Consider the following 26,540-nt stretch of genomic DNA (forward strand, 5'->3'; position numbering starts at 1 on the left):
CCATTTGTGAATTGTTTGGTTTGTGATATTCTGGCCGGACTGGCCACAGCACTGGGGGCCAAAACGAGGTCTTATCTTTGAGACAATAGTTACATAGCCAACTGTGTATACATATATTTTTATTTGTAAAGACAATGCTCTTACTTAGTGAGTATGGATTAGCATTCCCGTCTGTTGTAAACCTAAGTGGAGTGCTGAAGCGTGTTAGAAAGCAGTTTTAGGAAAGCCCGTTCTTCCGTGCCTGATTTACTCGCAACCCCGACATACCGAGAGTCATTCTAACTCAGTTGAGCGATAAACATTGTAGTACTCGCTCTAATTATACCAAGTCGCTTATAGAACTTTAATTCAGACTAGGTGCACCGTCCTTCCTATGATAGGAATCAGGAGAAACTCTGATAACGGCACATCCACTAGCAGATACGAGGTGGAGACCCCAACAGAGACCAATGCAGCTTGAACAGGGTTACTGGCAAGAATGATGCCAAATCAGTCAAATGAAGCTATACCAAAAATAAGACAATATAGGCGAGCTGCAGCACGCGGTCCACGTGGGATGGCCAGTCGTAAACTCGACTTGCGGGCATCGCACGCGATGAGTTTCAGGCCTGGTCTGTACAAGCTTGGCTGCAGAGTATTAGAACAAAATTTAGAACAAGCGAGAGAGCACTGCAGTAGTTTCAGGATGTTTTGCATTGATAGAGAGCGTGGCGAGCCTTTTTGGATGCAATAGTTGCATCTCGTGGTGGATTCGGTTCGAATTCTTCACTACAGGCGATACTTGAAATGAGGTCTGCGATGGTCATGCTTAATTTTATTTTCAGCTGTGTTGTGCAGTAGACTCAGCTGGATTGCATCCTGTATTGACACACAGAAGGGTGACACCTCCAGTTTATACTGGGGCTGGCTAAACCACAGCAGTGGAATGGCGGTGATTGAGTCTCGTTAGTGCGTCACTCAAATAACGTCTGCATCTCTAGAACATATGATATTTGTTGCTTCATGAAACTGGCAGTCTACTTCTCTTATCGCTTTGACCATGGAAGAGGAGTACCCGATGACCTTGGTCGCCTGGTCCCACATGCAGACTACGAGACAAAAAATTCCCAGAGAACGAATACAAGAGGTCAGAAGGCTGGTCATCTCTAGCAGTTTATCTCCGTTCCTCTCGTATACGGCCGTGTCCATTTGAAGGTCGTGTAACGGGTGGCCTTGCGTGGATCAGTGACAACATCGAGCCAGGTTCGGACCTGACCTGTATTTGGCACTCAGCGACAGGCAGATCCGTCTCTTAATTTGTGCATCCCTAGCTCTCTCTCTCTCTCTCTCTATATCTCCATCTCTATCTCTTTCTTTCTCTCTGTCTCTCTATTTCTATTTCTATTTCTAAAGCTAAGGCTTTATGCAGACTGGGTGTCATTGCATCCGCGCTGGTGGGACGGCGATCCTGGATCGTCGGGAGTGGGCTATTGATTAGTGACCGCCAGGTACCTGTTGCCTAAGTGGCTACTAGAGCATTCAACCTGCGATCCCACCCAAGCATCCGGGTCTGCCGCGGACTGTTAGTGGCTTACCATCCCTGCCACAGGGGGAAGCGCACAGGGATGGAGGTGGGATGCTTGCAATCCCGGCTGAACAGCGTGCACAGCAGGAGCGGTGAGGACGAGGGCCGGACGTACCGGGTACCTGAGCTGTTGCGCTCAATCTGGTTACTCGTTCTGGCTAATACTCGAACAGGAATAAGGACGGCGGCCGATAGGCACCCTCTCAGCCCTATGCGGGGACGCGGTGATTACCAACCCGGGCTACGGCAACGCCGGAGTTACTAGCGGGCGCACGCTGCATGATTCGCTCACGCTGATTGGTTTTGGACTCGTTTCTTTTCTTTGCCCGCTAGTGGGCACCGCTGAACCCCGGGCGTGTACGAGAGGCTCTGTGCCCCTCGTTGCCTTCTTTGTTCCGAATCCCGGCCTACACCTTCCCTTCTGTGAGCACTTTGCGAACCAGCAGAACCCTAAGTCAGTGGCCGGATCGCTCGCGATTTGCAGATCATCCACTGTCACCAGAGGATCTCGGCTAGGTAGCTAATAAAGGTTACATTGGACGGTATTCAGATACGCGCCCTTGGCCGAGCAGGATACTCAAAGCGAGGCTATTCCCGGAAGGGGTTAGGGTTTAACAAGAGCAATATACGGAACGAGCCAAAGCCGCTTGGACCCAGGCTCCCGGTGCTGTTGTCATTTGGGGAATCCTTAGCGACGGCGTGGTCTGGGATGTGTTATTGGTGTTGGTCTGTCTTTGTTTCTTGGAATTACCCTTTGTTTCCTGGAATGACACCTCTTGTCAAGACAGGCAGCATAACTAAGAATCCCCACGCCAGATCAGCACATAGCCGTCGGCACGGAGGTCAGATCTTTATCCCTCTAGTCCGGTGCCAAGATGGGGACAAAACGTGGCTGCAAATCGCGGCCGTGCGCGCAATCTCTCGCTCTCGCGATCTGCTGCCTGCGTGTTTGGCAGCCAGGGATATGTTGCTAACAAGTCATTCGTAACTACTCAATAATAATCCAAGGAAATTGATAAAAAAAATTAAAGGGGCCCACGTGAGGCAACAGAGTATCAGTGTAACCGCCCTCGAGGTCGGCCCAAAGAAATGGTGGCCACGCATTTTCCCGTTTCATCCCCCTGGACATCGTGTCTCGGGCTAGCCAGGACACCGAGTGAGCGCCCAAGGCTAGCGTGCCAGCCCAAATCCAATCAATCCATCCTACCGTGGCTCCTGGGTCCGATCATACTCCGTGCGACAGTAGTGGCCTCTACTAAGGCACACCGTATTCAAGTATACCGTCTGAAATGATCTCTCACCGATCTGTTACTGTCCGGTGTTTCGTCTCTTTTCACTAACAATTTTACAAATCTAGCTGGAGGATGTCTAGGATTGGCCCCAGGCGGAACTAACCCAAAAAGAAAAATACAAATTCAAACGTGGATACCAACTCGTTCCAAAACGGCCCCGTTTCCACCGCTCGAGGCTGAGGATCCGAAACATCCCTGTCAGTCCATGCGATGCAATTCGTGTGGGATATTATTTTCGGCCTTTTGCTGCTTTGGAGCACGGACATGGTCTTATCGCGACGCATCAATCAGTGATAGGGGCTTAGCAGCTGCAAGGCCCGAACAGCGCTGGGCGGATCGACCGGGGTTAGGAGCCCCATTCGCCGAGACGAACTATATAGTCGGACGCTCGTCCGTGGCGGCGCTTTTCTGCTCCGCTCTTCCTCTCCGACAAGCATACCTCTCTGTTACCCAAACATGCACCGGTCTAACAACTATGACACCCGGCCGTCAGGCTCGCGGTCCAGCCACAGCAACAGCAGCGCTTTCAGTCCCAACGCCAACCCTAACGAGGACTGGACCAAGATCTCAGACCTAGCAGAGCGCCGGCGTATACAGAACCGCATCGCCCAGCGGAACTACCGTACGTGAACTGTTTGGATGACTATGTCGAGCAAGTCTAACCTGCCCTTAACAGGCAAGAAGCTCAAGCGGCGCCTGGAAGATCTGGAGAGGCGAGCAGGCTCCTCCGACTCCCCTGAGCACGAGCAGTCCGAAGAGCCCGAGCCGCCGAAGGCTGCTCCAAAGACTCGTACACGGACTCGAGCGTCCAAATCTACTTCAGACATCAAACCTCAAGTATCCCACCCTGTCCCAGAACGGCCGGTGCCGTATGAGTTTTACGCAACGCCAGACGATCGCAGCGCCCTGTTCGCCCAGCAATGCACCACCCGACAACTATCTGCATCGCCGCCTCCTGCTTTCTCCTATCCCTCTCTTCCGTCCTATGATGGCTACCGCCAGCCTATCTTTTCACAATCGCCGATGTATCACGGCCTCGCCAACGGTTACAACGAGCTCCCATTCCAGCCCGACTTCGGAGAGCACATACCATCCATTGTTTCGGTGCCGGCGAATATGAGGAAGCAGTCTAGTTTCGGTGACGAGGACATCATCAGTCCGTTCAGTATGAGCTACGCCACCATGGCGGGAATCGATCTTTGTTCGCACCAGCAGCCAGAATCGGGACCGGTACATTTCCCTCGCTGAAAAATCACCAAACCAAAAATATTCAGACACAAGAAACTGATCTGTGCTCTGCTTTTAACTAGATTCCCGCGCTCTCGTACAGCTTTCCTGATGACCAGCGAGCTCCGTCAACGTCCCCTGAAACGTCGATCCTGACCTTCCCTCTCACGCCAGAGTCAGACCCCTGCTCGCCCCGATCCATCCCAGGAATGTACGAGTATGATCTGCGACCATGAGACGCTTCGGTGTCTCGGCGGCTGAGAGCCCCGGGCGGGGCCTTGCGGGTCCTTGCCAGGTTGAGCAGTTGGTCGATCGGGCTAGAGACTATCCGAGCTGCATCTCCTTCCTCCGCCCCGACCGAGATCTTTTTTCCCTTCCTTTTTGCCTTTTGAGCGTTTCAGCCTGCAATAGCGGGTGCGGACCACGTGTGACGAGACAGCGGCATTGTAATTGGCGTTTTTTTCTTCATTCCTACTTTCTTTGGGACGGTTTGGTGTTTGGGGGCGAGCTCCAGGTTCTTCCTTGCGGTACTCCTGATGGGTCTTTCTTTATGGATCATATTCCTTGGCTCGATCTCCTACTCCACAGGGTAATACACGATAACCCATATTATCCACAGTATAGCCCTTTTCGTGGGATTATGTTCTGACATGCTCTTGGCGTAAACGCTTTATTGCGTCTCTCGCCACAACAACTCGAATCCTTGATATTCTAATTTATCAGCCTTGCGTGCCTTTCACCATCAGCCCCCAAAACTGCGAGATTTCTTAGGCGTCCCATTTGTGCATATCCGGCCCCTGAGGAACGGACCTGACAGGCTGCGTAGAACACGCAATCCACGTTGGTTGGAAGATTGGAGATTCGAATTGCTTTCCTTTTTAGGTTTCCTTTGACAGCAATAGGGTTGGGTTCATCGTTTCAGTGTTTCTTACCCCATCTCCACAGGAACAATTTGCCGCAGGGCGCACTCTAGCATTAGTAAAAGAGTAGTAACGGTAGTCGATTCCACTTTCGGTTTTGAATTTTAACGGCTTATCTAGTAGATATTCGTCATCCAATTTGTCTCCATAACTACGATTAATGTGCGCAATCGTACTCGGCTTGTTTCCGCTCACAAACCCAGAAAGAAACACCCACATCGGGATCGGAGGCCCTAGGGTCCAAGCGTAAAACATTCTTGGCTTTTTTGGTTTCTGCCTACAGTGCTGAGAAATGCCAATATGCCAATGATGCAATATTGTGTGGGTAAAGAGCTGCTGCGCCTCTCGTATGCGATGGGCTAGAAGATACGAGAGCGAGCTGCGCATACTTTTTCACTACCAGTATTCGGATGGACATTGTGCCGCTGGATCCGAGTCGGAGCCAGAGCCGCCTCTCAATGAGAATTCGCCCCTCTGTCACAAAGTGGTAACTCAGCTAGTCAACTGTATCTAGCTCTTAACTCCGTTGAAAAGGAACCCAAGGAAAGGGGGCCCGGGGACGTGCACGACCCCTCCGTCTTTGGCTGTCACGGCATCGGCCGGGTTTCTCCACAGGCGAGAGGCGAGAGCAGGTGGCCCATTGTTTTCCTTTATTGGCTTAGCGTGTTCGCGTCTTGTCTCTTATCTTGGGGTTTTCTGGGAGGCAATAGACCATGCGGGGGTGTGTTTTACAACTTGTCCTTTTCTCCGTGCCTTTCAACCTTATCTTTACATGGCGGACGGGTCTCGGTTAATGTTGCCGAGCGGTCGGGCCAATTATTCCACATGGCAGGTGCATTATTGCAACATTATGGTGCGCATGTAACTGACTCGGGTGAATCAATCACTGCGTACTCCCACTAAGAATTCCCTCTAAGTGCACGCCGGGAAGTCAGTCCCACCTTGGTTAATAATAACCATATACCCCTGCTAGACTCTTGTATGCGCAAGCGCGCTAACCAGACGGGACTTAGACTCTGCGACCACTCCGCACTCTGCATAGCGCTCGGGTGGATGCAGAGAAGAGAGACTATTGATTTCCCGGTGTGACGGCGTGAACTAACCTGCTGTTTCTTTATTAATCTATTTTTGGGCGCTAAGTTGAGCGCCAGAACCGAAATGGAATGTGCAGGACTCGCTCTTTGAAGGTAGGTACCGTCGAGCGCCCGGCTGCAAGTGATTAGCGCCAACATACCTTCCGTGTTGGGGAGACTACAACAAATTTGTTATAGCGCGAATTGCGAATTAATCCTTGTAGTTACCTGGGATCAGATAATAATCTGTCCAATATGCCAGGATTCGGTTTGGCTCTGAATGCCTGCACCTGTTCAATATGCAACCATTGGGCACGGAAGGCACCGCCGTTCATGTCTCACATAGCGCTTTGGTTGCCTGATGGACGGGAATCGTATATTATTTTTAGAAGCTCCCAAGCAATCTTTGACCCATGCATGGTTCCCAGGACCATAGTACGAGCGCCCTGCGGCAAGTCGCGATCGTTACGATGATGAATAGCACTCAGAAAAGTTCGACTGTTTGATAATAACCCTAATAAAGATTGGCTGTTTGTATGTTAAACTTTTTCTCTACGCAGGTAGTATTATTGCAAACAAAAATCAAATAATCGACACACACTGCCTTGCAAGTAGCTGTTCTTGGACCAACAGCCCACTCTAAATAAAGGCAATTTATTTCATACGTGTCATTGGGTCAACATCGTTCACGTGTCACCAAGTTCATCATGATGGTCAATGACACTTGGTAGCCAGTAGAGATTATATTGTTTACTCCCTTTCTAGAGCTTTATAGTTGGTGATCGACGCTGCAGGTTATTCCTTCAGAGGAAACCAACGCTATTGACTAATCAAGACCCGTCAAGGAAGGGCGGGAGCGACGGTGATGGAGATGTAGATTTAAGGACTACTGCCGATCATGGATGATGATGATGATGATGATAAAGCTATCTAGATCCCAGAAAGGAAAGCCCGGGTATATATGCGGGTGGGAGGCGCTGGAAACTCGACACATCGGGCATCCACATCATTCATCCATCACCGGTCCTTAAGTCAGTTGTTTTTTAAGAACCATGGAGAGCCTCTGTAAAATAACTCAAAACATAGTCTTCTCAATAAATGAGGTCAAAACATGATTATTTCAGTAGATTAGTCACCTAGATCTAAGCCGAAGTGAACCATAACGAGCACGACAATATGATGTGCAGATATACCTGTCCACGAGTAGCAATAAAATAACCAATCAATAGATATGATTAATACCTTGTGGAATCCAGCTTCTCTACACAGCGGTGGCCAACAAATTTGAGACATCATATATCTAGGTCTGTATCAGCTTTGGGGTTCAACTAGCAACGTAACCCTCTAGCTATCAGGGCCCAAAAGGGGACCGGTCGATATTCCATCATCAGACTTGACTTCACCAAATAACCCTTGTTATATATACTGTGTTAATAATCGATCATTTCAGTATTCGAGACACACCATACACTGTACTTTTTTTGCCATCAAAACTTATATCGAGACACAGCATCTAGATGCAGATGCAGGAAACACAACGAGATAAATATAGAACAAACGCTAAACTGAAGCACAGACAGAAATAGAGATCGATCCAGACGGGCCCTTCTCCAGGTCGATTTTTGAGTCTGTTGTACAAGGTAGGACAAGGGGAGGAGAGGAGCAGGGGGATAGAGGTGGATGCTGTGCACTCGGCTTCACCGTGTGCATTCATTCACCTGTGAGATACATAGTACATAGTACACTTGGCCAAATTTCAGGACAAATGGAGCGGAAATAAGGCCTTTTGTTTTCGAATTGGACTAATAACCATGGATTCAACGTTGACATTTGAGATTGTAGATTGAGGTCTTATAGGAATTAAGTACCATACAAGAAATAAAATTTGGCTCACGCAGAAGAGACATGCAGAAGAGACATGCAGAAGAGACATGCAATCAAATCAATAACTCCTAGACAAGATACTCTGTATAGTGATAATAACGTGTCAATTCGATCATAAAACAGCGTCGTCGTCAAGCCTCTGTCCAGCCATCCATCCATCAGATCCATCCCGGATTCAAGTCTGCCTGCCCTACCTACTCACAACCGATCTGGCAATCAATCCGATCCCATCCCATACCAGCTCATAACCCCAATCTAGCATATGTTCTTCAGTTACATCCCAGGGCCGAGAAAACAAGGAGGTCAAACCCAGAAACATAAAAAAAAAGGAATACCCCGCTGGGAAGAAAACACCGTCTGGGAGATGTGAGTCCGTCACTGGCACGGCTGTTCGATACGATAAAAGGAATTATGCTTCGCCGGCAGCCTTTCGTCGCCGTCGCATAGGAGCCTTTTTCCGGCCAGCGATCTGCGCGTCCTGCGACTGATCGGCGTTCATTTCTGTGTCACCGTCCTTATCAGCGGCGGCTGCTGCTGCGGCGCGGTCGCGAGCGTCCTGGGCCCTCTTCTCGTGGATCGCGGTCAATTCTTCGCGGCGGGTGTATTCGTCCAGCTCGCGGATATCACGCGGTTTCATGCGTAACCATTTCATGCGTGGTCCGGAACGCGAGAACTCTGAGACGCGGAAGCCGTAGATGCGCGGCTCGTAAAGTTTTCCTCTCCCGAGACCTGTGGAGAAGTTCGCAGTGCGCGTGCCGTTGATCTCCAGTGGCTGGTCTACTGGCTCGGGAGATTCTCGGATGGCGGCGATTGTGCGGGCAAGAGACGAAGATCGGGATTGGCTGACGGGTTGTGTTGGTGATACCACAGACAAAGAGGTGTCGAGGCGTGGACCGATATCAAGGTCTGGGAAGGTCATGAAGAACAGACATCCAAAGGTTGTGCCGAAGAAAGCTCCGTCAACTGAGTGGAAGCGGCTGTTGGGAGGCGTGTAGAGATCCTGGCAGCCGGGACAGAAGAGCTTGACGGTTTCCTGGCCGGGAGTGTCGGACCGGCCCACGGGGAGAACCTTGCATCCATTGCAGTTGGTGCGCGGACAGACACCAAAGTGCTGCATCTCGTATTTCTCCAGCATCTGCTGGATTCCCGGCCGCGATGTAATGTACCGTTGGTGGATGAGGCCATACAACAGCTCGGCAGAGCTCTCAATGACACTCAAATCGCTCGCCACGCGGGTGTGCCGCCGATCGCCGGCCCTTCGGTACCCAGGTGGGCGATCATCGCCCAGCACATCATCATCATCGTCCTCTTCTTCTTCTTCCTCTTCTTCCTCCTCGTCCTCCTCCGGCTCGACGTCCAGGATCATCTCCAGGGCCTCCTTGTACATAGGCACTTGGGACTGCAGGCCTGTGAGGTTGAAGTCATCTTCAATGAAGTCCTCCGACACTTCCGCGAAGAACTCGTGACCCATCAACGAGCAGAACGAGGAGATCCACGACTCCGGCGCGCCTTCCGATGAAGACATGTCGAACGAGGCCGACACGGATGACGAGAGCGTTGATTCAGACAGTTGACTCAAATCTAGCCTATCAAGGCCGTCGGCCAACGCCGAACCTGTCTCTCTCGACACGTTGCCGAGATTGTGGGTGGAAATCTCCGGAAGAATTGGCCACGACGAAGTGACCTCGTCAAGCGGGGGAAGAGGGGTCGGTTATTGCTGCGTGGTAGAGCGGCGGCCCCTTGGACGAGGATTCGGAGCCCGAAAGAAATGTATGGGTATTCGGAAGGCAGTGTGGTCGAAGATCAGGATAGAGACTGGCTAGGCATGGCACCACTGTGCGGCAGGAGGGGAGGTTGTGCGATGCGAAAAAAGTTCGAGACCGGGGTATCAAAGACTGACCCCACCGTTTATCAGTATCGACTGGATCAAGAATCGGAAGATAAAGAACGCACTGGAATGTCGAATAGGATTCAATCTCACTGGCTGTCGTCCTCGGTCGATAACATGGGCCCGTATCGCGGGGTGTCGATCGGATCAAGCGGGAGTTGGCCCCAAGCAGGATTATATCGGAGGAGGGAGGCAGGAGAGATTTCAAAAGGTGTCTTCCTCACATCAAGTGGTCTAATCAGATACGGCTTCCGTCGTCTGGGGTGGACTGGAGGGGGGATGCTGTTCGGGGAAAGAATCGCGCAAGCTGAGCGACGAACGAGTGGCTGCCAGTCACGTGCATGTGATCTACACCAAAGAGCTATGCGTAGTATGTACAAACAGACAGGAAATCTTCAAAACAAGTCTCGGATCACCCGAGCAAACTCGCCCTCGTCGCCTAAAACTCCCGACAATCCTTCTCCTGTGTTTTGGATTTCTCCATCGGTCCCGACAAAGCCATGAATCCCATCCGGTCCAGTGGTCGGGGGCATGAAGTTGCCAAACGCACCGACGGCCTCGAAGAGATTCGTCAGTTCGTGGCTCATTTGGAGGCCATTCAACGGGCTATTGCCGAGCTCATTGGCTCCATTCATAGGTCCATACGCAGATAGGTCCTCGATCGAGTGGCCTGCCAGACCGGCCATGGCCACTGCTGCGGTTGAATGAGGGTCATTGGTGTCGCCACCAAAGGGACGAGCCAGAACACCTAGCTTCTCTCCGATCTTGCGTAACCCCTTGATAGTCTTCCACAGCCGTTTGGAAACGTATGACTTGGTACTGAAGCCATTTATCAGGTCCAGCGCCATGTAAAACTCATCGCGTACCTGCCGGTTGAAGTCGGATGGCGCATGGCACACGGCAAGGAAAAGCACCGCTAACGCCGCAACCAGAAAATAGTTGAAGGTAATTTGCTGTGTCCGGTAGATATCCGACATTTGGTTCAGGCGAGTCAAAACTCGAACTGTATCCTTGGCAACGTCCACCACCGTCTGTGCGTGGCCTCGATCTTCTGCAATGCTAGCCCCGGAATGCATCACGGGGCGATAAATGAGAATCCGCAGTTGGTTCATGCGCAAGTACAGAAGCACGCGCAGGCGCCTCATCCCTCTGCTGACCGAATTGTTGTTCTTGGGCGATTCCGCAGGATAGAACTTGAGATCATCCGGCACTTGTTTGTACCATTGCAACACTTGGTAATCCAGGTATCCAATCTCGTCGCGGCGGATGTCCGTCGTTCCTTCGGAGCCCAGCCCGGAATACCATATCTTGGAGCTGATCCGGTTGTACGAGATCATGCATCGCAGATATGGCAGCGAATTGTCCTGTTCAGAGAGTCAATCAGAGCTCTCAAGATAAATGGGCCAGCTCTTACCGGCTCCGGCAAATTAGGATCGATATCCTCATCCTGGATGACGAATGGCAGTCCTGTTCCCAAACTCCACCGCCTGTCTAGGCTGTAAATCGACCAGAAGATCCGGCTCACGCCCGTCCACTGGTCTTCATTGGGGAATGATTTCAACAAAGCATCTCTACGGTGCAATCCCATCTCCAGACACATGCGCGCAGCGAGACCAATGACCCGGTAGGCCATGGCATCATCATCAGTATGGAAGTGGTAGGTCGCCTGTGAGAAGCGTTAGCGAGAGGAAAATTGATCACACCCAAGATCATATCACATACTACTATTGAGAACAGTTGGATGTTCTTGATGTCATGTGGCTCCCATAGCTTCGACTCAATGACCGGTTTGACGCTGAGGTACAGCCGGGTGCCAAGTTCACTTTGTCCACCGGCTTCCACGACAAGCGTGGTAGCTAGGATCAATTTCAAAAGAATTGTGCTGTCGTCATGCAGGCCATCGGAGCCCGGGAGACCCTGGTGCGTGAATCCTGATCGTGTGGCGGCCTCCATAAATGTATACAACAGGTTAGCCTGCTGGGTGACATGGTTGATGTCCACCACGGGATACATGATCCCAATCTCCTCCTCATAGACCTTGCACAATCGTATGGCTTCATCTCGTCGAATACTCCATATTGGATCCTTGGACGGATGTATAGTAGGGACAAGGGTTCCTAGGTGCGGCGGCGGCGAGCCGGAGGGCGTGGCATGCGCAGTAGTCAAGTCGTCCGGCAGGACTTCCTCCGCCGGTGCGATTCCCATATTCTGCAGGCTGGATTTGGCGACGTCGAAGTTGAAAGCCGAGCTCGTTGGGCCGTGGAAGCGCGGGTGGCGTGACCGAGACTTCGGTAGGCCGGTATGCAGTGGGGTAAAGGCAGGCTGTGAGCCATCGCGGGCGAACTGGTCAAAAGGCGGAGACTCAAACGAGGGCCTGTGGGTGCGGAGGTCATTGAGACTGGTGAACAGGTTGTTGACTTGGTCCTGTAGCGTGGTGATCTGATCTGTCATGGACCGGAATTCCCTATACAAACCATTAAGCGATGCAAATAGCGCGGAATTTATAGACTTACTCCGAGTCCTTGAAATTATTGTTGCAGCAGTTCGGCGCATACCGGCCTGGAGCGAAAACAGTTAGAGTGGTAAGAATATTAGGCAATCATAACATAGAGCATACATTCGAGATTCAAATGCCCACAGCGCTGGCAAGGTACCTGGCCATTGCACTTGATTTTGCGGCGTTTGCATTCGTTGCTAAATCAATAGCCGAGCGCGGGTTAGCCCGAAGCCATTCCGCACGATAGGGAAGTAGTGAAAGCAAGTCTGCAAAATGAGGGCGCTTGAAAATAAAACGGGGGACTAGCCCCACGCACAGCGGCAGCGGACGGGGGATGTATGGAGAGTCAGATAAAGCCATATCGTACCATGCGATGGAAATGTAGCGATTCCGCTTTGCGCGCGTGTGCCCCGTTCCGTTGGTCTGTTCCGCCTTTCTCTTGGCCACGTCTGCGCCCGGTGTGGTGATCTGGCCGCCAGGACCAGTCTGTGGCGGGGTCTGGTCAATTTGCGGCGACTCTGAAGCCATGCCGTGCTGAATGCGCAGGTATATACGGGTGCTGGGTGCCGGCAACGGGGAAGAGAAGTGCGGAGAAATTCCCTGCTCTCGCGGGGTTTCCCGTTCCCCAGATTCGGCTGACTCAGCGCATTGCCTGGGCCCTGGTTGGCTGGTTCGATATCTTTTAGGGCTATGGGTGGTTTACACTATGCACCCCACCACCTGGTTCCTTCTACATGCAATATGGCGTTTCTTAAACTATAAGCTTATAAATCGAAAAACGAGTTTATGCTAACACTGCACCCAGCTTCGGAGTAGCTGTATTCTAAGCCGTGGAGAGATTTTCACGCCTAAGAAAATCCGCTGGGGTGTCACAGGCATAGTCCTTCTAGGTAACCTAAGAATTTCGAGGTAATAGGCAAGCGTGAATTTGCAACTCAGCGCAAAGTAAATCCCGTCTATGGTCCGAAGGATCGTGAACACTGTGAGACTATTTTGGGAGGCATCTTCGGCCATGTGCGTCTCGGTGGAAAGTTGCTTGAATATATTGCTGACCCATTTTGAATATCTTCAGAGATATAAAGGGGGAAAATTATCTCTTAGTCTAATGATTCCACTCAATCCTGACGTTGATCTTCATCATCGACTAAATTATGGGCTCAGGTAGAGGAACATTCCAAGGTTATATATGCCATGGATCAGTCTTCAGTATCTGTCCGCCATGGACCATTCAATGCCCTAACTACTGCGCCTACATGTGCATTTCTTTGAGGTTTGGGCAACGCGAGCCTGGTTGGTCCAGCTAAAGGCATTGGTAAATCAGCTGGTCATTGGAGAAAGCCCCAGGCTCCGAGATTTTGGGCTATGATAAAATGGTCACGACCGAGCCGCCCCCAGCTTCTGCACCGTCGACAATGCCCACTTCATGTTCGCCAACACTGTCTGCACCAGCTGGTTCCGTCCCTGTGGGTTCCGTCGAAGCCACGCAAGTCCCGAAAACAAGGCAACGAGAGTGAAAGCTCGGACAGCACGGCGGATTGTCTGCAAGGTCTTTCCCCTCTTTGTGAGTGTTGCGTTCCAGTCACGCCAGTAGGGGAATTTGCAGCGCCACCAGTGGTGGATTTGAGAATATCTGGAGGAATTAGGTTCGAGTTGACTTGTGATAAAGAGGTAAGAGAAACATACGGATATGTGCTTGAATTCCAGCCGTCAGCGGTAATATACCAACTCGAGCAATTTCCCTTCCGGAACACCGTCTTCTGCAACTGAGCCTGCAGCTTCTGTGTCCAAGCGCGCTCGGCCTCCTCCTTAACTTCATACGAGCTCACCTCGCCATTCAAGATAGGTTTAATGAATTGCAGCGAGTAATTGACTGCGTTCTCCGTTGCGAAAATCACACTCGTATGGCCCGTTCCCATGTTCGGGCCAAAGAGCATAAAGAAGTTCGGGCAGTGATCCATGACAATACCCTGGTATGCCTGGGCGCCTCCACGCTCATCCCAGAGATCCCAGAGGTCTTTGTTGGCTCGGCCGATCACCCGCAGCGGGTGCAGCCATACATTCGTTGAGAAGCCATTCGCCAGCACGATCACGTCGGCAGGGATCTCGCGGGCTTCATCAGTGACGCTGGTGGTGGTACTGGGTGGGTAGAGACGACCCGGACCAATCGTGACGCTCTTTGCGTGCACACGAGTCAGCGGCTGAGTCGTTAGCTCGACATTCGGAGCATGCAGACTGCGATACCACGCCCCCCCGACAATGCGCCGCTTACAGCCGAAGCTGTAGTTGGGCGTCAGGATCTCGTGGTATTTCTCTGGCGCAACGCGGCGCATATGATCCAAAAACTTCTTTTCAAGCCGCGGCCGCCGAATTCGACGACTGCGAGGGGTTTCGGTGAATACATCGAGGAAATTCGTCTCGCACCTCCAGAACATCTGGTACCGCACGAATAGCGCCAGTCCCGGGATATAGGTCGTCAGCTTGGGCATAATTTCCTCATATCTAGCCAACGCATCGGGAGTGAGGAGATCTGGCTGCACCCAGGGAGGCGTGCGCATGATTTGGGTGACAGAGCGGACATCTTTTACTATCTCGGGGACGACTTGGGCTGCACTGCAGCCGGAGCCAAGCATGATAACATCCTTGTTTTTCAGGTCAATGCTATCGTTCCATCGAGCTGTATGCATGATTTCTCCTTTGAAGCTTTCAAAGCCGGGAATATCCTGCGGCCGTTGCTTGGGCTCCACCAAGCCGCCAACGCCGCTGACCACGACCTTGGCTCGTACGATCTCGTCTTTAACATAGACGCTCTGTGGGCCATCACTAGCCACTCGAGCTTCGCGCTCGTGCGATGGCAAGTCACCGGTACCAGGAACTAGGTGGGACAGAGTGACCTCCCATTCCTCATCAGCCTCAATCCATCTGATCAGCTTGACATCGGTGTTGAGCTGGATCTTGTCAACAATTTGGTACTTCTCGCAGACCTCGGCCAGATACTGGGCAATTTCCGGGCCTGAGGGATGTAGCGTGGTCCAATTCTTCTTGGGACAGAAAGAAAACGAGTAGAAAATCGCCGGACTGCCAGGTTGTCAAAATACAGCCTCACGGTTGGTTGGAAAAGAAAGGGGCATGGCATACATGTCGCACGCCGCACCGGGATAGCGGTTGATCCACCACGTACCCCCAATTCCCGACTGGCGCTCGAAGATGCGAAATTGATCGGTGCCTAGCGCTTCTTTCAAGCGGCAGCCCATGGCTACCCCGGACTCGCCCGCGCCGACGATGAGCACGGGGTAGTAGGTGTGGCCGTCATTGCCGTATGCATTACGCTTGTGGATGGATGCAAGGGAGGAGGGCATCTTGGAGGGATACGAAGTTGTCAGAATTCTAAAGCTGACGGGGTGGATAAATCCCCCTTCTATAAGAGTTACCTCGGTCGCTCTGTGTACCCCCCCTTTTGGCGACCGGACCCACTCCAGCTCCAACCGCGGGCGGGCTTGAGCTAACGGGATCCACGTGCGACTTGGCTTAGATCGGACCTACTGGCGAGATGGTTACAATATCAACATTGAAGTTAATGAGTTATCGTGATAGCTATTAATGATCGAATACAATTTACTTTCGTTGTTGAAATAACGAGACGTAATAGATGCTTTTTCTTACTATGCATGGCGTACGAGGCCGGCCAACCACGTGTAATGCGTATTATGATCTGCGTATGTATTACAACCACTGGGGTCGGCGGAAGGTTCTCCATCTCTTTTTGAGGCTATGGCTCGGGTCTGCCCCCAAAGGCATTATTCCGGGTCATATCCACGAAGGATGGGGTACAAGTTTATCACTTGGCGCCAGAAGATCAGCAGCAGCCCTTCTCCCTTGACAGATATCGACAATAAATTTTTGTTTTGATAGAAAGCCTCTCAACGAGAAGAGGAAAAGCGGAACAGATGCCCATGAAATGCACCACTACAAGTCGCTGCTCCCAGAATCTGAATCTGTTCGAATAAGGCTCTCAAACTCTTCTGGTAAACGCAGCTATCCACGGTTGGGATGAGCTTCCGATACTACCACCGTGGCTCCTTGGTCTCGATCTTCCACCAGTACCTGAGATTCAAAGAAGTCCTCGTCAAACAATATTTTCGAGACTAATTAGTGTTGCACTATTCAATTTGTTCAATCTATCACGTCATGGAATGGCACATTATTTTTCTCTTTCAGAGAGCATTCAATGTTCCTTGCTAGGCGTATGTCCATATCTAAATCACATCTCATATAGTTATTCGCATTATTCAGATGGTCCTTCACCTCGCAATGTGAGGATTAGCTAAATTAGATTTAGTGGCAGGCAGTTGCCGGAGATGGCCGAGGCGGTGACCGCCTTTGAAAATTGATGGATCAAAGCGCGCGGAAAAACCGGTTTCCTGTTCGGGAATCCCTCTCACTTTCAGACCTGCCATTCTCAATTCATTCCAGAAAGCAACGTCCGGTTGTATTTCTGTGCTAAACAACTATGACACTAGGCACTAGATCAACATGCCCTCGAGAAAGCAGGTGCGACTCGGAGCAAGACAGAATTCGCGATCTATCGAGGTGTGTTATGGGTTCTTATATAAGCCCCGATGCTGATCGCTGATCATATCTCATTTTACATTTCTAGATACTATTGTACATTTGATCACGATTCGCAATCGACCAGCTGCCCCCGTCTCTCACCCGACTCCACACTAACGGCGCTGGCCCAACTGGGAGTCTATCGTTTTGGGTGTAATCGATCTTTTGTTTCCATCATTGACGGAGAACAACAACATCTCATCGCAGAAGCAACCGCTTCAGTTTCTCTACGCAACGAAGAAGATCATCTCCCAGCAGATGGCATATACCTCGGCGTCCGAACACTCGACCTGGAATGGGGTGTTTGTCCCCACGCCATACGTCTTTTCACGGGACATGATACATCTCGTGTGATTGACACGGAGAACATAACGGCGAATCGGACCCGCAACATCATCCGCGACTTTACATCCGAGAATTTCTACAAAAACCGTCCTTACGTTCTAGATTGGCCATACTTTCGATTCTACGCTGAAGTGCCCTTATACAGTCCCTCCGGGTATGTACTGGGCTCATATTGTGTTGTGGACGACAAAACACGAACAGAATTCGGTGACAAGGAAGTTATTGCTCTTCAGGAGATTGCGGATGCCATCGCCCAACACCTCGAGAATGTTCGGGTCGTTCACTATCACCACAGGGCAGAAAACTTGGTAAAAGGCTTGACGAAATTTGTCAAAGGACATCCGGAGTTTGACTCTCCAGACTCTTTCAGTCAACTTGCAGCATCCACGGAAACACTGAGTTTCCATAACCCGAAACTCCCTAGTAATGACATTCAGTCAACAGAGCTGGATACATTACTTCCAGCGAGTAAATCTCTCAGTAATGAGTCGGTCGGCCGATCATCCTCAACGACCCAGGAGGAGGGAGTATCTTCTCTTTTCTCAGAGATGAAAGGCTCTCAAACCACCCTGCCTTCTACTCAGCCGTCATCGCTTGCCCCGGGATCACCAAAATTAACAGCTCTGATAGGCCCTGGCGAGAACTTCTCTGGATCAGCAGTGGATGACGTGCCAGTTGCAGAACGTCTTTCAGCGATATTTTCGCGCGCCAGTGAATTACTTAGAGCTTCGATGGATCTTAGTGGCGTCGCCTTTCTCGATGCACGTCAAAGTGGCTCGCAATTGTTCAGTTCCATCTCTCTTCTATCTTGATACCATCTAATACTGTGCAGCGACCTCTCTGATGGCTTTGGGGACTGTGAAACCCTCTCCGAACATGGGGACTCAGGTCTGGCGATCGATCCACGGCCTTGGCTCCTTGGTCACTCTGCCGAGAAATCGCTAGAGAGCCCAGAAAGGCTGTGCCGCCCTTTGGATCATATCTCTAGCATGTTGCCCACCGAGCCTCCTAATACAGGGCCTTTCACAATACAAGAAGACTTGTTAGAAACGTTGATTAAAAACTTCCCAAGCGGACACATATTCAACATGGACGATGAACCACGTGGGCCGGAGACCATGCAACGACAAACATCTCGCCGCCTTGCATACCACCTACCAGATGCGAAGTCGGTGCTCTTTTTCCCATTGTGGGACTGGAATAAATCACATTGGCTAGCAGGAACGTTGGTCTGGACACAAGATAGCCATCGTCCTTTGGGCATGGAAGAACTGCATTATTTCAAAGCGTTCGGTGACTCCATTATTTCCGAAGTGTCTCGTGTGCACTGGAGGGCGACTGAGAAGTCAAAGTTTGATTTCGTCTCCTCTATCAACCACGAGCTTCGCTCTCCGCTGCATGGTATACTTGGGAGTGCAGAATTGTTGCAGTCTACACCACTCCAGCCCTCCCAGCATGACATGGTCAAGATGGTAGAAACGTCAGGCTTGACCTTGCTGGACACGATAGATCATCTGTAAGCTCGCTGGTACATCATTTTATAGCAAAGACTCTCACTAACTCATCGACAGGCTGGACTACTGCAAGATCAATGACTTGGCGACCACGAAGAAGTCGGGTAGTCATAGAGTCGAAAGGGAGGTCACTGGTCGAACATCAGACTTTGATCTCGGCATATTAATCGAAGAAGTGGGAACCTTTATTTACGCTCGCCACAAAGCCCAGCCTGTCACCATCCCTGCAAGGAATTCCATAGTCGCTGCATCCGCTAATGAAACAAGACACCAACTTCCTAGCAGCAGTGATGAACTTTCAACAGTCATACGGATAGAGATGCTCGATTCCTGGACGGTGCGATCGAATGCCAGTGCCTGGAGAAGAATATTGATCAACCTCATTGACAACGCAATGAAATGGACCATGAACGGCCTCGTTGAAGTCACATTATCAAAAGTGAGATCAGAAAACAAGCACGGCTTTTCATATGCCCACTTATGTGTCAGAGATACTGGCAGTGGGATCTCACGGGACTATCTCAAGGATAGTCTCTTTACTCCATTCGCCCAGGAGGACTCTCTATCGCCAGGTGTCGGCCTTGGCCTCAGCATCGTACACAAATTGGTGATATCACTTGACGGTACTGTCGACGTCAGAAGTGAGCTGGGTGTAGGCACCCAAGTGGATATTTATATACCCGTTGCGTATCTCGATAGAACGCACCCCGCTGAATTGGCAGGTGTTTGTTCGTCCATCCCAAAAACACCCACTCCACAAACTTCGGTCCGAGCATGCCTTCTTGGACTAAACGGACATCCGAGCTTGAATGAAATACCGACCGGGATCTTAAGCAGTGAGGCCAAACGGAAATTTTCGGTTCAAAATGCGCTCGTCGATGTTTTAATGACACGAATGGGGTGGCAGCTCTCGTTGGCAAAATCTCCCACGCAAGAGCATGGTGATGTCGTTGTCATTGAAGAAGCAGACTTCCACCACATGTTGACTGAAGGGTTGCTGCACGCAACAGACCCCGACCTCATTTGCAAATTTTTCATTGTCCTAGGTGGAAAGACATCGTTCCTGACTGATGATTTGCCAGCGAATGTCATCCGTGTATCGCAGCCGTGCGTTCAGACATATGCCCCGTTACGGATACACTAACTGACTCGTGGTATAGATTCGGACCTAAGAGTCTCCATGATGCTGCTGAGCAATTTATGAAAATCAACAAGGCGCCGCTTCAATTTGACGCCACGGACTTCGCACCCAATTCCTCCTTGTTAATAACTCATCAACATATCTCCTCCCTGCCAACACGGAAGGGCTCTATCAACAAATCGAGAATCTCTGTCCCCGGATGCTCATCTGCCGATGCTAGTTCTCTTGATCGGCCTGAATTCATAGTCCAAAAGCCGAGCCTGAACAAAAACCTAAACATGTCCTCATTGTGGATGATAATGACATCAATCTCAAGGTCAGTCAAGGCTTTTTTTTGATTTCTGGGCCAAGGCGGATTACATGGTTCCGAACTCGTATGGTACTGTATATTTGAGCTTACTGTTACGCCATTAGATTATGTCTACATTCATACGTAAACTCGGTTGTCGCTACGAGACGGCTTCAAATGGACTAATGGCCCTTGAAAATTATACGAGTACCAATCGACGATATGATTTCGTTTTGATGGGTAAGCCGCAAATACTCCCCAAGACTTCTTTACTTTGAATAGCTTATCGACCATGCCAGATATATCAATGCCCGTAATGGATGGACTGGTTGCAACAAAAAAGATACGCGAATACGAGAGACACAAAGGCCTCAGTCCTTCCTTCATTACGGCTGTAACAGCTGTTGCTTCGAATGACACACGAGAAGCAGCCTTAAAGGCAGGGGTCAATGATTACTTGATCAAGCCGTTATCCCTTGATAAACTCCGGGGGCTAATGCACGAGACTTCTACAAGCGCTCAACTCAAGGGGATCTCATAGGCTTCGATATCTTGTTACAAAAACCCACAAAAATAAAAACAAAGTTCGCAAGATAGCACGACATCTTGCAGACTTCGGCTCCTTTCAACAGGGTCTGACTGCAGAGCAAATGCAGAAGGCTTCTAAAGACGGCAATATTATCGTGTTAAATGTCACTAATCTACGAAGTGATGCTGTCATCATCTCTGCATCCGGATTTAGCCTGATTCTTTCTTCTTCGATTTGGTGCGGTCCAAGCGCAGAGTTGGGTCGAACAGGAGTTGACTTCGCCTGGTGAACGTGGCATGAAGAATAAATCATACCGCCAATTTTTAGCGTGGCTTTGGCGGGAGTGCGTAAAGCCTATCCTCACCGAGCTCGGTCATTCTGTTCGATCATCTCCGTTCTACTGGGCACAGTATGTCCCTTATGGTGCCTGAGCACAGAATACTTAATCAGAAAGCAATATACGAAGGCTTCAGGTAGCTATTCCATGAATTAGATCTGCAGCGACAACAAGGGGCTTTGTACATGGAGTTCAAAGGGGTCTTCAAGCTCACATCAGAGAGATGATCGATGTGTATAGTAGAAACCACGCTTTTTGAGCGAAGATCGCAGAATGTTTCTTATTTCAGTTTAAGCTTGTCTACAGTCAAGTCGAGTAAAGTATTGAAATTGCCGTTTGTGCTGTCTGGTGCAGAAGTAAGCCCTGTCACTGGGACAGGGGAGCTGGAGAGGAAGAGAGAACTGGCCAGAGTCTAGGCCCACTCCAGCTTCTTATGTTTGGCTGGTGTGTATCTTTCAGGAGAAGTTCTGCTACGGGGTCGTCCACCTTTATTAGGCGGTGCTTTGATGCTGCCAAACATCCGTATATTGGAGGAGATTCTCAAGATGGTTCTCTTGCTGCAGCCAGCAGCCTGCGCCATCTGCGATATCCCCACTGTAGATCATGTCGTAGATAAGCTCATGCTTCGAGGGAGCTAGGTTTGGGGCCATCTTGGTACACCACTGGTGATTGATTGTTAAGCTCCCCTCCCTCGGGCGGCTGTTTTGGAGGTGGGATATGGAGGTGTCAGATGTTTTGACTTTACAAGCTATACATAACTGACAAGTAGGAAGTAATCTACGTAAGAAGCAATACACACCAACATAGACTAGCTGGCCGGCATTACAGTTCGAAAAACGATGAAAGAGTGTAGGTGGTGACACCAGTTTCGAGACGGACTGTACTCCTGAAAATAAATGCAAACAAAAATAGCTACAAACGAGCATAGTTAATCGGAGACGCGAATGACGAAGCCGGGATCAGCGGTTTCCCCGGGATCCACTCGAGTCGCTTTTCTTTCATCCTTCAACGCCTCTCTGATGAACCCCCAACAATGGCCCATGTTTCGATTCAGCCGAGTCAACCCTCGACTCTCTCATAACTCTTATTATCGCCATTTCTCTACATCCACGATCCGACCATACCGCCCCCTCGACGTCCTCCACGATGGCAGCGTCAACACGTTCCGCCAAACAAGCTTCATCCCCGAGCAACCAGGCATCCTCCCACGCTCGCACTTCCAATCCCTGCCCGCGAGGACTCGCTGGTTCGATCCGAGCGAACAAGGTCTATCTCGTCTAAACACGGAATACCTGCGCAACCATGGCGCCGAAGCGGTCGTGCCGCTCGAACTGACCGAGCAACCCACCGAGACAACCGACGAGCTGAGCTTCCGACACTTCCACGCACCTCTCTCCCTCTTCCTAGACTGGCTCCAGATTGCCGAGGAATCTCAGCAATCGACGCGCCTCTATCTCGCCCAATGCCAGCTCCTCGATCTCCCTCCGACCCTGTGCCAGGATCTGCCTACGCCCGACATCGTGGCGCAGGCTGGCAGGGGCGATGTGTACGATACAAACCTGTGGATTGGATATCCGCCTACATACACCCCACTACACCGCGATCCCAACCCGAATCTCTTTGTCCAGCTGGCGGGACAGAAAGTTGTGAGACTGCTCCCTCCTGTGGAAGGGCAGGCTCTGTTTGGGAGTGTGAGACGGGAGCTGGGGAAGAGTGGTAACCGGGAGGCAGCGGCGTTTCGGGGAGAGGAGATGATGCAGGGTAGAGAGCGGGCGTTGCTGGATCATATGGTTTGGGACACACCTGCGGAGAATGGGTATGAGGCGTTACTTGGTGCGGGCGATGGCCTGTTTATTCCCAAAGGGTGGTGGCATAGCATCAAAGGCATCGGCGAGGGTGTTACTGCTTCGGTGAGTGATGGCGGTTGAGCTGGTTGTCTGGAGTTTACTGACTTGTTGCAGGTGAATTGGTGGTTTCGATGATGGAGTAATAACGATAGACTTGTACAACAAATGTAAATATCATCGGATTCCAAATTTTATAACGGTTGAACCGTACTTATCACTACAAGTATGTACTTATATTATTACATGTAGTATCTTCCGAGAACGAACGGATATCTCTGTCCCAGTTCTCGGTACAAGTTGACAGACTCAACCCATTCATAACATCTTGCTAGGCTCCTTGATTTTTAACTACGGAAACAGCTAGGTCAATAACACATGACCGTGATGAATTGTCTTCTTGGTGAGAATACATTCGTCAGTCATCATACATTGAATATTGAAAGGCTTTATCAAGTCATATGGTCATAGTCGTGTTATAAACGAGAGCCTCGCGCCAATTTTGCACCCACTGTGCAGATGAAGGAAACCGGAATCGATACCACAGGATCGACACCGTGAAGGTGATTATAACACAAGTCACCAGGACGACTCCATTTTCTCCCAAGTACCCAGAATACTGAAATCTCCCTCTCATATCCGGTGTTATCTCAGCAGCGATCTTGAGCAAGAGATAGAGACCGAAACAGATAGAGTAAAAGATGAGGAGGACCACAGCCTCCACAGTTAGCAAACTATAAAGCCACTGCATAAACTCTCCAAGCATCAGAGGCGCTATTAAGAAGAACGCACCAAAAATCGCTCCGTAGAACCCAACACCGACCACAGCAATAGAGACCATAAGCACTGGTGTTGATGCGTGTCGTTCCTGGATAAAGGTAGGTAGGAATCGCCACACGAACCTAGCTAGGGCAGCAATACCGGAAAGGAAGCCTTGTGCGATTGAGTAAGATGCGACCATTATGAAGAACATGGCAGCAAATATGAAGGGAAGCTTGAGAAAGAATATTGCGATACCCCAGCCGGTAGAGGAGAGAATGTACGTATGTAGAGGGGGCTGGATGAGGTCGAGAAAAGCCCAGTAGACGAATATTGCATTGAGTAGACAGCCCCATCTCAATAATATCACGTCACAATAATTGAAGAAATGTTTTAATGATGCCAACCGTGGAGATGTGAATGGATCCTTGTATCTGCTGCCACTATACTCCTTTGCAGCCTCTGGGTCAGAAGAGCCAGTCCTATTCTCAGACTCGGCAGTCTCCACTGGGGCGGGGGTAGAGTCACCATCACCTTGTATACGTTGGCCTTCATCACTCGTTTTGCCTAGCAGGTGCTCAGTGCTTGGTGATTCCAGGAAATCCATCTGGTGGATCGTGTGGCCATCAATGTCATCATTTATGCTCCCCACCTCACTGCTCGTGGTGCCCGGTGTGTACTTCGCGCCCGCTGATTCTTCCAATTCGACTTGGGCTTTCATTTTCATAGAATTGACCTGATTGTTCAATTCATCCTCTTGGACTTCTTCAGTGCTCCCCGCGAGCGATGTTTCATCGTCATCCGCTTCTCCCAAAGATTCCAATTCGAAATCCTTAGCAGTATACTGCGGTTTGGCAAGTTCACGTCTCGCAATTTGCAATGCAATCTCCAAGACGATGTATGAAGCAAAATACATCCATACCCAAGCCATTGTCCATCTGATTTTCCCCCACCTACCGACTATATATGTCGGCGCTAATAAGCTGAGAAATAACCCAAGAAGGCGTAATGTCGTCGTTACCGGTGCCTTTCGACTAATATAATCGGGCTCAAGTTCGTCAAAACGGTCCTTGCCGATAATAAGCAGCCCTTGGCGCAGTGTAGCATGGAGGAATGTACAGTATGCTAGGAGCCGAAGGATGAGCGCCAGAGTATCGAGGGCACATACAATAGGCGACGCTCGAAGCCAGACGCTATTGAATGCAGAGGATCCAAGGACACGACCGACGGGTTGAAGCATGGTATTCAGAGCGAGGGGAGGGAGGAGTGAGAACGCCTGGAGCCAGCTAATCGAGGAATTCGCGGTAGTCATGATTGCGTCCGTGGAGGGTTGGATATGCTTCGGTCGTAGATCATGATATAGCCAGGGCCATCGTAGATGTAATGCTGTAGAATGGTGGGGCTGTGTTCAGAGACACCACCATAATACGAGCTTAGTGAGAATACGGGCATGGGATCACGTCTTGTCACAGCCGCAGAGATCATAGTGCTCTGTTCTCCGGTGGGGCGCGGCGCGGAAACGGTCGGCCATTGGCCCCCGATCGATCTATACGGGAACGGGATCGTCGAGGATGTGATGGATCGGCTTCCCTCCAGCTCTCTCAGGCAGGGAGAATCCCTCCCCCCTCTGGTCCGTCTCACTGGGGTTCCAATCCGGGGGCCCCTGCACGGACGAACGATCAGCCACGCGCCGTCGATTCCCCCTGAGCCCCCCGACCTGGTTCCGATTCCACTACATGATCGTAGGTCGGTGGGACGAGCCTGGTCGATCCGACGACGATGGCCGGGCAACCGCAACCTCGTGCCCTGTTCGAGTACGAAACGAGTCACAACGCCATCGTCTGCAGTAATATTCGATATAAGGGCCCACGATATGGCAGCCACCTTGTAGTAAGTAGGGAATCGTGGAAGAGTACCTTTGGTCGACACGTTGTATATGGCACATTCACATTGGGATTAGCGTGGCAGAAAGAGGAAACCGGGAAAGCTACCCATTCTAGAATCAACGATCGACGATCCACCCCCAGCCACAAAAAAAGAACTTCCCGTTGACACATCTCCACTACCAGCCCAAATGCAGGTCTCGCGTACTGCATACCGCGCCTCGCTCCTCTTTCTCAACCCACTCCTCACCCGGGCCTCACTCGCCAGCTGTCCCAGCGCCAACCCAGGAACTGCCTTGCGACACCTCATCGCGCCCGCCGCGCAGCTGCACACCCTCCTCTTCCCGCAGTGCAGCCCGGTCTTCAGACAACCAGATCTCATTCGCGGAGCACATACAATGGCCACTCCAGACTCAGACCCGAACACGAGCAATCCACCAAGTGAGACAAAGCCAGAGGAACAAACACAAGAACAAGCGCAAGCGGATAGTACAGGCGAACACCTCTACCTCCCATCCAGCCCCAGCAACGGGAATAATGAAAAGGGAGAAGGACAACAACAACGACTCAGCCTAAACGACGATTCTGGCTCCACTGTTACGCTTGACCACCTAGGCCCGATGGTTGTGAACACGGATGGAACGCTGTCGCGCATTAGCAATTGGGACCATATGACCGAGATTGAGAAGAAGAATACGTTGCGAATTTTGGGGAAGAGAAATAAGCAGCGGCTTGAGGTGTTGAGGGCTGCTGAACAAGGTGGGGAGTGATGGATCACTATAGACTACAAAAGGGTGGTGGGTGCATGTTGGGTATGGTAGGGTTTAGTTTTGTACAGTTAGATATTAATGAGATACGCTTGGACACCAATGATGTGTAATAATAAGGTTCCTTGGAAGCCATAATGGGTATTACTTTCCGATTTGAATGTAAGACCACCTTCACT

The 26,540-nt window shown here is 50.6% G+C and overlaps 9 protein-coding genes across 9 annotated transcripts; 5 read left to right on the plus strand and 4 right to left on the minus strand.

Moving 5' to 3' along the window:
• Window positions 1-3,312: 3,312 nt before the first annotated feature.
• On the plus strand, window positions 3,313-4,319 carry N7510_006901 (bZIP transcription factor; the record flags this gene model as incomplete). The annotated part of the gene is made up of 3 exons (XM_056978826.1): window positions 3,313-3,478; window positions 3,533-4,086; window positions 4,167-4,319. The coding sequence occupies 3 exons, from the start codon at window positions 3,313-3,315 to the stop codon at window positions 4,317-4,319; spliced, it is 873 nt and encodes a 290-aa protein (XP_056831869.1).
• Window positions 4,320-8,369: 4,050 nt separating this feature from the next.
• Window positions 8,370-9,485, minus strand: N7510_006902 (casein kinase II subunit beta; the record flags this gene model as incomplete). The annotated part of the gene is made up of 1 exon (XM_056978827.1): window positions 8,370-9,485. The coding sequence occupies one exon, from the start codon at window positions 9,483-9,485 to the stop codon at window positions 8,370-8,372; it is 1,116 nt and encodes a 371-aa protein (XP_056831870.1).
• A 758-nt stretch (window positions 9,486-10,243) lies between these two features.
• N7510_006903 (transcription factor domain-containing protein) lies at window positions 10,244-12,873 on the minus strand (the record flags this gene model as incomplete). The annotated part of the gene is made up of 6 exons (XM_056978828.1): window positions 10,244-11,212; window positions 11,263-11,514; window positions 11,571-12,312; window positions 12,362-12,407; window positions 12,466-12,542; window positions 12,662-12,873. 6 exons carry the CDS (start codon window positions 12,871-12,873, stop codon window positions 10,244-10,246), a joined length of 2,298 nt encoding a protein of 765 aa, XP_056831871.1.
• Window positions 12,874-13,719: 846 nt separating this feature from the next.
• N7510_006904 (flavin-containing monooxygenase) lies at window positions 13,720-15,701 on the minus strand (the record flags this gene model as incomplete). Its single annotated transcript, XM_056978829.1, has 3 exons — window positions 13,720-13,975; window positions 14,029-15,420; window positions 15,481-15,701. The coding sequence occupies 3 exons, from the start codon at window positions 15,699-15,701 to the stop codon at window positions 13,720-13,722; spliced, it is 1,869 nt and encodes a 622-aa protein (XP_056831872.1).
• Window positions 15,702-16,862: 1,161 nt separating this feature from the next.
• Window positions 16,863-20,291, plus strand: N7510_006905 (sensor histidine kinase; the record flags this gene model as incomplete). Its single annotated transcript, XM_056978830.1, has 5 exons — window positions 16,863-16,932; window positions 17,161-18,082; window positions 18,131-18,814; window positions 18,870-19,919; window positions 19,973-20,291. Coding segments are annotated over 5 exons (3,045 nt in total), but the record flags the coding sequence as incomplete, so codon positions are not given.
• A 1,836-nt stretch (window positions 20,292-22,127) lies between these two features.
• N7510_006906 (putative JmjC domain protein) lies at window positions 22,128-23,090 on the plus strand (the record flags this gene model as incomplete). The annotated part of the gene is made up of 2 exons (XM_056978831.1): window positions 22,128-23,018; window positions 23,070-23,090. 2 exons carry the CDS (start codon window positions 22,128-22,130, stop codon window positions 23,088-23,090), a joined length of 912 nt encoding a protein of 303 aa, XP_056831874.1.
• Window positions 23,091-23,409: 319 nt separating this feature from the next.
• On the minus strand, window positions 23,410-25,023 carry N7510_006907 (uncharacterized protein; the record flags this gene model as incomplete). Its single annotated transcript, XM_056978832.1, has 1 exon — window positions 23,410-25,023. The coding sequence occupies one exon, from the start codon at window positions 25,021-25,023 to the stop codon at window positions 23,410-23,412; it is 1,614 nt and encodes a 537-aa protein (XP_056831875.1).
• A 138-nt stretch (window positions 25,024-25,161) lies between these two features.
• Window positions 25,162-25,602, plus strand: N7510_006908 (uncharacterized protein; the record flags this gene model as incomplete). The annotated part of the gene is made up of 1 exon (XM_056978833.1): window positions 25,162-25,602. The coding sequence occupies one exon, from the start codon at window positions 25,162-25,164 to the stop codon at window positions 25,600-25,602; it is 441 nt and encodes a 146-aa protein (XP_056831876.1).
• A 183-nt stretch (window positions 25,603-25,785) lies between these two features.
• N7510_006909 (uncharacterized protein) lies at window positions 25,786-26,364 on the plus strand (the record flags this gene model as incomplete). The annotated part of the gene is made up of 1 exon (XM_056978834.1): window positions 25,786-26,364. The coding sequence occupies one exon, from the start codon at window positions 25,786-25,788 to the stop codon at window positions 26,362-26,364; it is 579 nt and encodes a 192-aa protein (XP_056831877.1).
• Window positions 26,365-26,540: the final 176 nt, after the last annotated feature.

This window comes from Penicillium lagena, assembly GCF_028827675.1.
Source record: "Penicillium lagena strain IBT 129212 chromosome Unknown utg000005l_segment0_segment0, whole genome shotgun sequence".
NCBI classification, from domain to species: Eukaryota; Fungi; Ascomycota; class Eurotiomycetes; order Eurotiales; family Aspergillaceae; genus Penicillium; species Penicillium lagena.